The 11208-nt window shown below is 41.7% G+C and overlaps 1 protein-coding gene across 1 annotated transcript in view; it reads right to left on the reverse strand.

Moving 5' to 3' along the window:
• Positions 1-5152: 5152 nt before the first annotated feature.
• The window catches only part of MOB2 (MOB kinase activator 2), a gene marked incomplete at its 3' end in the record, with an annotated part of 30805 nt that continues 24749 nt past the window's right edge, over positions 5153-11208 (reverse strand). Inside the window, exons 4-5 of the mRNA XM_082000340.1 lie at positions 7047-7171; positions 5153-5463 (exon numbers count right to left, since the gene is read on the reverse strand). Of these exons, the coding sequence (XP_081856466.1) occupies positions 5153-5463; positions 7047-7171 (436 nt within the window). The remainder of the gene's footprint in view (positions 5464-7046; positions 7172-11208) is intronic.

The raw sequence follows: 11208 nt of genomic DNA on the forward strand, positions 1-11208 counted from the left end.
AGAAGCTGAAGTCCTTTGTGAGATGGCATTTGACCTTTCCGTGTCTGAGGTGATGTTGCAAAGGGTTGCTCTCCATGGAGCAGAAAGGCTGTCTAGCCCAGGCTCTTTGTACCCTTTCTTTTGAGTTATCCCAGAGACCATTAAAAGAAGGAGGAGTTTTATGCAAGGGACCTTGCACCACTGTGTGAGAGAATGTTAACTGTCTGTGCTGGTGCGTGGGAAAGCATCAAGAGTATTTTAATGCCCTTTTTTTAAATATAATTAGAAGAATTAGCAGAGAAGTGAGGCTAGTTGGGGGTGGTGTGGTGTGGGTTTTTTTTTGTCTAGACAAAGTTCTCTGAATGTTCTCTCATCTGAGTGCTTGGCCACAACAATTTCTGTTTTGAGTCACATGCTAACCTAGCTTTGAAAAGTCTTATTGTGTCAGCTGTCACAACCAGAACAGTTCTGTCTATCAAAAGAATGGAGACCCCTTTAGCACACTGAGGGTTTTTTGCTAGCTGTTTGGTGTTTTTCTCACTTTATATCATATCATCAGCTTCATTGGGAATATTTGGATTTGTCTGTACTGCCTACAGCTATATCATGATACATAATATAGATACCAGATCTGTCTTTAAATCCTTCAGGTATTGAGCTTGTATTCAGGCACTAGTATTGCCACAGCAGCATGGGTAACAGCCATACTGAACTCTGTGCTGTAACTACTGCCAGCACTCAAGCATTAGAACTAGATTTAAACTGTCTGGTGTTGCCACTTGTACTATAGTCATGCACATTGGTTTCATTTGTTTAGTAGGTTTGAACAGAATAAAACAACGACCTATCAGTCTGTCCTCAGTTTAGATAATGGAAGAGCATTTCTGGATTCAAGTATTTCTGTTAACAGCTGAAACTGTGAGCTAAGGCTTGGCTGGGACAAGTTACATGACAGATGTAAGTAAGGGCTTGTTTGATGAAGCTTGGCTTTGTATGAGATCAGAATACTTAGTAAGCACTCATAAAGTTGGTTTGGTCTTTTATGGGATTGCTTGTTTCTGTGACAGTCTTTTAGTCTTCTGCTAATGTGCAGGAGCTAATTGTTACCTGACTGCATCCACCTTTAGCCCCCCTGACCACTTCCAGGAGCACCTTGGTATGCACATGTTCAGCCAGAACTGGTGGTATCTCAGAGCCAGAACCTCCCTCCTCAGATCTTCTTGTCAGAAAAGTGGTCCATAAGCAGCAAGGTTGATTTTTCTTAGAAGTTCTTGGTTAAAAGGTTGTTATTCATATATAAAGTGAGTGTGCTCTATGGGATCTCAGACTTCATAACTTTCTACAATTCTCAGGCAAGAAAGAAGGGTGTAGCTCTGATTTTGCTGGGCTGAAGCAGAAGATGCCTGACTCAATTTACAGCTTGCCACTTCATGACCTTTCTTGGGCTTGGGGTCAAGCTGGTGCAGTGATCTCTACACAGCTTCATTGCCTTGAGGTCACAGCTAAAGGTGGCTGTTTCTCTGTGCAGAAGACTTGGTGGTACTGTTCCTGTGTCCCATTCCCATGAATGGCCAGAGGTAGCCCATGTAACAGGTGCAAGCTGCTGACCTTGCTGCTGGTATTTATTTTCCTCCTGTTTTTATTTACAGGCACTTATGCTTGGATATCCTAAGGATGCTGCAGCCTCAAAGACTTACTGAGAATGGCAAAACAAGGGGGGAAAAAAGTTTTGGCTTGCTGTAACATTTCACCCCACTGCTCTAAATTTATGCAACCTCAGCTCTTCAGCACATCACTCTCATGTCCAGAGGACCAAATGCCAGGAACACAATCCTACAAAACATACATATGGCTACTGTTGGTTTTAATAAGGGGACGACTTTAGCGCTGTGACAACTTGTGCTCATCAGCATGGTTTTAGCCAGAAAGTTGGTTAGGGATTCTGCAACAGCAGATGTAAAGCTGGGAGTTTGCCAAGGCCTGCAAAAGGCATGTATGCTCGGGGATATGTGTGTGTGTATGTAGATAGTTTAAAAGGTGTTGTCCAGCAGTGTTTGGTTATTCTTTCTGGGGTGTTTAATGCTTTTTGTTTTATTTATTTAGCAACCTTTAAACCATGGTGTAGTAAGTTAGTTATCTTTAGGACAAGAGGGGGTTGGGGAGGGAGGCGGGGGGGTTGAATGTAGCATAATTAAGGTGCCTCTTGTTCTTACAGTGCTTTGAACAATTTACAAAACACATTTAAAGCAGCAATATGACAATTTCCTCAGTGTTAGCTGCAGGGGGATTCAGGATCAGTTGCTTACAGGGTGGAGAGTCAGTGACATGCTGCAAACACAGGTCACTGACAGGCCTCAGTGGCACTTCTGTATCTAGTGTTACTAAAGCATAATTTACTAACCTCTGAAATATGCTTGGACATCTTGAGGCTGAGCTTTACAGTAACATTTACTTGACAACAGCAACATTAGTGTGTTGCCACTATTTCAGTGCTTTCCTTACTCCCACTACTAAAACCAACAAAATAAATAGGCTAAACTAAAGCAGGATTCATTACGTGTGTTCTTGTTAACAGCTTGTAAAATATAAAAAGCTTACCCTGCTAGATGAAGCCTCTATGCTTTCAGGAATATCAAATGTTGTCTGCAGAGTAAACGTGGGACAGCTGCCATGAACAGCAGCAGGCTCTTCTGGAGGCAAAGTGGTATTTCACTGTTCTCATGGTAGCTGAATTAAGGGTTTGCTACTTTGCATCAATGCATGGGTTCCCAGACTGACGAGCATCTGTCAGTTCTCCTAACTAACTGCTAAGGTATAGTCACCCCTGCATTTGAAACACATATCACTGTGTTGTGATCTGAAACCTAAGAGTTGTAGCTAAGTCAAGTCAGTCTTTCCAGAGAGCGTTGAACTGCCTCTTGTTCAAGTCAAACCTTTCCCAACTGTGCATCATTTCTAAATGGTCTTTTAGAATTAAGACAGCAAATGCATTTTTTACAAGTAGACAATAAATTTACCAGAAATGCATGGATCTGGTGTTGTCCTTGCTACTACTACTTTCTTACCTTGAACTCTACTGTGTGCTCTCAGTGCAAGTAGCCTTGCAAATGGTATTGCTCTGATGATAGCTTCTGCTGACCTCTGGTTTTCCCTTCAGCTGTTAGTGTAGGGAACTGTAATGGAAAGGCTCACATCAGCATGAATGGAGACTGAATGGGAATATTCATCTGGATATGGAGGCCCTAGCAGGAGGACACAGTGGGGAAGGAGTGCTCTTGAACAGCCTGTGCTAACAGCACCCAGATGAGCAGGTCAGCACGACTCCAGCACATTCGCCTGCAGGTTCACAAGGCACCCACAATTTGGAAACAAACAACAGAGGACAAGTCTGGGCTCACCAAGTTTGAGGTTGTTTTCTCTCACTCATTCCTCCACTTCCCTTGTCCTATGCGCATGCCTTTTTTTTCACTTCCATATTTTTCATCCTTTATTTGTTGTTCACAAGCTTTTTTCTTGCTTGTGCTTTTCTTTCTTCCTTGCACTTCCTTGCACTTGCTCTCCTTTTCTTCTCTCTACTGCCTTTTACTAGTTACAGACCTCATTCAGGAAAACCTTTTGGGATTCATTCCAGGTCAGTTATTAATGATGTACGTACCTCAGGATAATGACCAAAACCAGTAACAAACAATTCTCAGAGGCTGATGCAGATTTGATAGGAGCACAACTGCAAGCAAAATTTGGCATTTTCCCAACTGGAAATGCTGACTACAAGAATTCAGTGAAAATGTGAAGGAAATAGTATCACTGTCCAGATACAATATTGTATCCACAGATAGTGTGATACAATATTCACCACAAAATATCCAGAAGCCCACTGCATTTGCAGAATTTAAGTATGTACAAACAGGAAACTTGCTTCTTCCCAAGTGTTGCTTATTTTCATATCACCTGGGGAGGAGGTTGCTAGCACTACCAGAAAGAACAAGGAATTGATTACAAATGTAAGATTGATTACAGGGTGGAAGACAATTACTTATAAAGCTGGTTGACAGCAGGGCCACCAGCATTCAGTGGTGAAAAGGAAGCTGTATGGGTGGATTCCACTGACTTTTGACACTGCAAACACAAAAACAAAGCTTATGGCCGATAGATTTGTTTTTATTATTATAGAACAGATGAACTAAAATAAGCCAACAATATAATTTTATGCCAACAGCCATCTTTCTAGCACAGGCGGTGACTGACCAACTCAGTGTACCCTTTTTCCCCCTCCCTGGGCCTCTGTTCAATGGGAAGGAAATGGTGGTGGCTCTTGCATATGGGTTTTGGACTCCAGTGATCTTACTCTTTTTTATTTGTAGAGGTGTACCTAGGAAAAAGAGGAGGCAGGGGAAGCAGAGAAAATAGTATATATGTGTTGTAAGAGCAATAAGTAAATAGGCTTGTGAATCCTCTTGCATGTTCAATGTTGTGACCACACAGACAGGACAACTGGAGAATCATGCCCACTTTCAGCATGTAGCAAGCCCCTAGTTGCTGCTCTAGTCAATCCAAGAGTTTCTTCCCCTTCCAAGCCAGCAGGGCAAGATGCACTCAACTGAGGAGTTTTTGGCAAGGGTAAGGGGCAGTCTATGTAAAACCAAACCAAAAAACTACCCCCACCCCCCAAAAAAGCCCAAACAAACCTGCATTTTAAAAGCCACTTCAAAGTAAAAGTCACTTCTTATAATATAATAGATTTTTTTTTAAATGGCAGGACCACCATCCTAGAAAGACAAAGGGCTTGCACTCAAGACCAAAGAAAGAAAAACAAAAAACCAACCAACCAACCAAAACAAACAAACAAACAAACAAAACCCAAAACCAAACCAAAAAAGCCAAGAGTGGCCCCACTCTCAGGCTTGGCTTTCTTAAAAACAGCACTCATCATCCATCTGAATAGTTAAAAGGAGGAGTGGACAGAAAATAACATAAAATTGGTGCAACTTCTCGCCAGGTGGCGCATTAAACCAAAGCTTCATACAGTCCCATACAGCTACACGTCCTGTGGTGGCAGCATAATTTCTTTCAGCTTTCATTGCTGCATATGTCTGTATGTATATCTGAACATATACATACGCACAGAATATATAATATTGTGTTTTTAATGTTAGTTTTGATCCTGTAGGAGGGCTCATCTCTCTTTCACATGGTTCTGTGCTGCTGCGCTGTTGCTGCTCCCGTTGCCGCTCCCGTTACTGCTGCTCCCACTGCTGCTGCAGAGGACCTCTGTGAGGTCGTCCATGATGGTGGTCTCTTTAGGGTCCACAAGGTTGAACTCCCTGATGAATAGGATAAAGTGTGTGTAGAGTGTGTTTAAATGTCCGTGCAGCTCCAGTGCCAAAGTCTCCTTAAAGTGTGAGGAGTAGATATGGGCCAGCACATGGAACAGGTACTTGCAGATCTTCTTCACTAGGGACTCAAATGAGTTTGGGAATTCCTTGCCTGAAAGGAAGACAGAGAAACACCATGTAGCTCCAGCTGCTCACCTTCAGCCCCACAGCAGCATTTGTTTGGGCTGAGCTGTGGGTAAGAGCAACTAGCCAACTTTATACAGCAGACAACTTGTGGGCCCCGTATCATCCTCTCGTCTTTTTATAGGAGTTCAGGGGAAGAATTTAAACATTTTCATTTGAAGTTAGTTTTAAGTCCTAAGGTTCAAAAATCAGGAAGCAAGTGTAATCATTCTTTAAAATTACAACATTTTTTGTTACTGGCTGCAAAAATGACGAGAGGTTCTTCAGAGTCTAGTTTGTCCAGGAGTAGCAGATTTTTCCCCTGGAAGTACATAATGCTTGGGAGATCAATTCACAGATCCTGAAATAGAAGCTAAGGTACTCGGGCCTTGGTAGTGTGCAGCAGCTTGACTAACTATATATAACAACTTCCCTCATTTCATTGTTGAAATTCTACCAAGTGCGAAAAGAAATGGAAGGAAATACTGGGTGCCTTATATCAGATGCAGTTGAAATAGTGCTTGCTGGAGCAGTACTGTGCCTGCATAGTAAAAGACAATTATTGGACAATCACTTTGGTAACACTGAAAGTGAAACTGAGGCAAGCAGAAAAGCAACACCTGCCATCCTGTGCACGATGCACAATAGGAAGTATGTTACTGGTCTAAAGTACACCTTGGCCACATGCACAAATCACTTGCATCAAAGGCCCTCATTGTCCTTGAGCAAGCATATTACCCAAAGGAAAAAAAAAAAAGTCAACTGCTGGCTTACTAGACACCACCTCTTTCCAGATCAAGATGCTTGTAAACAAAGGCTACTACTAGCTTAACATTTGCTATATTGTAATATCCTAGTTCCCCAATTATCTGTTGAAGGGGCTCAAGACCCCAGCTGCTTTTAGTCGTGATTAAGCCCACCATCTACCATAACTTCAGGTCTCTATTTCTTCCCCTTAATGAAAAGCACTGCATGGAGTAATCTTATTAGGATACAAATTTGAGTTGAAGTTCCTTTCCTATTGCTTTTCAATTTTTAAAAATCACATTCTTATTTAATCTTTGGAAGGGAAAGGAGACTGCAAACAATCTGTGACACAAGGCCTAGTTGGGCAAGGAAGACAAGCCACATTCCTGGTAATCCAATTTATATCTCCCTTAATGCATCGTGGCTCTAAAGGAAACAGTAAAACAACTACAAGGTTAAATTTTACTGCCCGCAGGCTGTACTGAACACACACATGCTGACAGTTTTAAAATTTTTACCCTCTCTGAATACAGGCTAGAAGATCTCAAGATGCTTGAAGAAAACAATGTACCGATGATGAAATACAAGCCAAGGGGACAGGATTGTGAGACTTTCGCGCCAGTTCATATATCAACGGCGCAAGTCCTTCTCACTGCAAGAATGAACCAAACTTAAAATCTCCATGAAAAAGAAAAAAGAAAAAAAAATCAAACATACAAGAAAGAAAGCTGTCTGGTATTAGTACATATGCTGAATGCCAACTTTCACCTTACTTATAGCATCAGCAAAGAGCCACAGGAAGCACCCATGCAAAAGCAGACATACCGTATTTTGTTGGAAAGACGTCCTCATCTGTCACTAGTTTCTGCACTGAACTCATGACGAAGTCAACATACTGAGGAGCAGTGCACTTGATCTTCTTTCCCCGCTCATCATACCAGTAGTACTGTCTGTGGAGAGAATTGACAGTGTCATCACATCATACCTTGGCTTCTCAGCTCAACTCCTCTAAGGGGTTAGCATCTAAATAATCTAAAACAACAGCTGCAACATTACCAACATACATCATAGCTGCTACAGAAGAGATTCACTTCAGGGTATCTTTCTACACCAAAAACCTTGAATTTCTGTCTAGCCAATTTTGGTTTTCCCTATCAGTTTAGTAGTACCAAGGACAGAAAGCCTGCTGAAAAGTCTCTGTGGAGAGGAGCTCTACTGAGGCAGTGATAACTCCCTCTCCGTGACAGACTGAGGATTTATATACAGTCTGCAGAACCATACAGGAAAGCATTATGTAACTATTTTTAAAGGGCAGCAACATTGCACAGTGATAAATTGGTGATCTGATGCTTAACATCACAAAACATTAGTCTGTCTTGTAGTTTAGTATTATGAAACAGACAGAAGGTGGCTCCAAAACACCAGCTTTTTCAAGCTAGTGCTCTGAAGTACTGGCAGCATTTTTAAGGGCTACATAGTTTTCAGGACCCTTCTGCACATCCCTACCAGCATCCCTTAGAAATCTGCTCTTTTGGTTACAGTTACAGACTGCCCAAAACATCTGAATTTACATTTGACACTCCACCAGTGAATAATCCTGTTGGATTTTAAGGGATAGGAAACATTAGCACATTGCCTAGCTCTTCAAAAGCAACCATAACTCAATCAGCTAGCCATAATCATCTTGATTAACTGCAGCCATCCCTCACCTGACAGAAGAACCTGAAGGCTACAAAAGCACTGAAGGTTTGTTCCTTTTTTTTTTTTTCCCCCTTTAAGTCATGCTTAATTAAAGCACCCCTAACTGTTACCAGGAGCACCTATCCATCACATCAGGCACACACAGTGAGAAATATTTTACAGATAAGGAATTTGGCAAAACACTTTAGTTACAGGTTTTTTGCCTATGTCACATTAGGAGTGTCTGAGTTACAGTTCCTGAACTCTTCCTTCAAACAGTCTAAGCTCCAGATGCAGTCCTGTATTATTATGGGACTGATAAGAAATCCATTGTACTGGTCTTCCCAGAACACAGCATAGGTGAGGTTTGCTGACTGTCTGTGGAAGCAAGGTTGGAAGTGGTTTGTGCATCAGAACATGGCTAGAAAGACATCTCACCCAACACATGAGCCCATAAAGCCAGGGTACATTTTCTTGCCTGTCTGTTCAGCTCCAACTCTGCTGCTGTTGGCTAACGATCTGTTGTTTTCTGACATTCCTTACACAAATCACTAAACAAGCCTCATTGTATCCCTAGACAAAGCATCACTTCAGTGTGACATTTAGCACCTTTGGACTTCTTTTTTTTTTTTGCATGGAAGATAAAATTAAAGATTACTTGTTTCTTCTGTGCCTGACAGGACTAGACTGCATTGAACTGGAAGGATCTATACATACCACTTGGAAAGTGAAGTTTTATGTACAGGGACCAGCAGAACAGTTCTGAGGCAAGAAAAATGTTAAGAAGTAGCAACTGAAAACTTAATTTACAATATGTTTTTCATTGGCCCAAAAGAGTCTTCAGGGACCTGAGGGCAGTGCGGTGAAGACACTAACAACACTGTTCATGCCCCAAGCCACGTGAAAACAAGAAGAAACTGCAGAAGTAAGTAGAGTAGTTCAAACTCTAAGACAGGAAAGGCAACTAAAACTAGTTTTGCAGACACTTAAGGTTTAGAGTTTTTCTTTCGGCTCATTTTCAGCGTGTGGTGCTTGGTCACTCTGCTTATAGTTTACTAGAGACCAGGATTGACTGCAAAAGGGCATAAAAAGGTGAGCAAGGGGATGAAAACAGCAGGAGTTAGAAACACTTTGTAGAGCTATGTCAGGCATCAAAACTAGCAATTGGTCCCTTAGGCATAGACATTGTTCTTCATCACTGCTTACTTCCTTCATACAATCTACATATAAGGAATGACACAATGTAGTGCACAGACTCAAGCCACCTCATTTGTCTAGTCCTGCAGTAAGCTGGAGCAAGACGGTTCTAGGCAACTCGGACTTATTTTGGGGCTTAAGACAATGCTTGTTGCCAAAAGCAGAAGTAGACTGGACTGTCTGTACCTCAGCAGTTTTCTCATGCTGGAGAAATCCTCAGCTGCAAGATAGAAAACATAGTTCAGAGTTGCCCTTAGGCACAAAAATGAATCTGAATAATTGGATTTTAGTTAAACAGTTGGGCAACTGTACAAGTTCACTTACAGGAAAATGTAAGTGAATAAATCTGCAGTAACATCCCACTGCGTACCCTTTTTGCCCTTCCTTGAAATTGGGATAATTACACAAAATAGGCATTTAAAAGAAGGCTCATTAAAAGTAAGGGGTAACTACAAGGATTGTTCTGTTTATTAGAATCATGTGCCTTCCTCATGTTTCAAGTGCTGTGAACAAAGTCTTCACAGGTCTTGGAGGAAGAAAGGAGCCCCTGATATGCTGTGAACATCTCACACCTGGTACGCAGCTCCCACCCATGCTGGAGTTATCTCCATTAACAAGATAGGAAGCAGTCTGGGGCCATCGAAGGGCTCGGCTGGGCACAGAAGCCTAACTGCATTCCACCGCTGGCACTGTGACAGTACAGTCCCATATTAGGCAGTGGATGGGAAGCAGAAAGGATGAGAAGGTGACACCTAAAGGCACTTTTCAGAAAGTGCTCACATGATACAGATTTTGATTATTTTATTTCCTATGTAAAATTCTGGCAGATTTAAACTTCCCCAGTATAGAGAGCAGGAGGAATGTGCAGCTCCATTCTCAATCCCAGGGAGAAATAACTCTGGGTTTAAGAGAGAAAAGCCTGTGATAGAAATAAAGTATAACACATATGATGCCACATGCTGCATCTTAACGTATATTTTAACCCTTTTCCTCTAAAACATTCTGAGTTTGTTGGTGTTGATGGCACGCAGAACACAAGTTACATCAGTATGTAAGAAAAGCTTCTGGAGGGATGGAAAGGCAAATGCTGTGGAGACCATGTGGTCTGGAATGGAACGAGAGACAGTCCTGCTAGAAATACTAAAAGACGGATTATGAAGAAAGCAAGATAGCAAATCATATCAAATGCAAGGGCAGTAAAACAGTGCTTGTCAGCAGCTCGGAAGAGCTTTGATGGTTTGATACGGGCAAAGCAATGTTTAGATGGTGGATAAAAAAAGAGTAAGGAGTCACCACGTAGAAGGGTACAGCTCGGGGAACTTGAAAATGCAAAACATGCAAGTTTGAGTTAGGATTTCTAGAAGGAAGTACCCTCCACATGCAGAGACAAAGGCAAGGTAGACATGAGAAATTACATTGTAAGATTAGAAAAAATGAGTGATAAGGAATTATCAATTGATGGATTTCACTGGATCAAAATGAGACCTTTCACTCTTATCTGGGGGCTGCCTAGAGGTTTACATCCGTCCTTGATTTCTGCCTCAGGAGTTTTGTAATCTCAGCCCCATGAAGAGCACTTACATAGGCTCTTAGTTACTACTCTCGCTTCAGCACTTCTGAGCAGCTTTGCCCAAACGTCAGGTAGAAAACCAATTTACAGCTCATGGTGCCTTAAAGCTAGTTTGTGTAACAATAAGCTATAAAGCATACTAAATCTAAATATTCAATACTGCGTTAAAAATATAGTGCCTGCATTCCAGCAAGTGCTAAACATATTAATGAGCAAAATTAAATAATTCCCAAAGTACCATTCATGCCACACATTAAATTTGGAAGATAAGTGGCCGTTCTAGTATTTCTCATGGCATTATCCCACCTTGCCAGCAAATACTTCCACCTGTTCTACAAGGAGACTAAGTTTTGGTCCAATGTCTCTTAGTGACCCTAAGCAGAAATTCTCTTCTCACTCTGTGCAGATGGCTGTGCTATCTCATATATCTGACAGAGGTCTGAAAGCTGCATCTGTCTGCAGTTTGTCAGTTGGCTGGAGCTTCCCTGAGATGTTAAAACCTTACCTCAAATATTTGACTGCAACTGGTGTTTATTTTGC

Source organism: Phaethon aethereus (assembly GCF_964289735.1).
Source record: "Phaethon aethereus genome assembly, chromosome: 5".
Taxonomy (NCBI): domain Eukaryota; kingdom Metazoa; phylum Chordata; class Aves; order Phaethontiformes; family Phaethontidae; genus Phaethon; species Phaethon aethereus.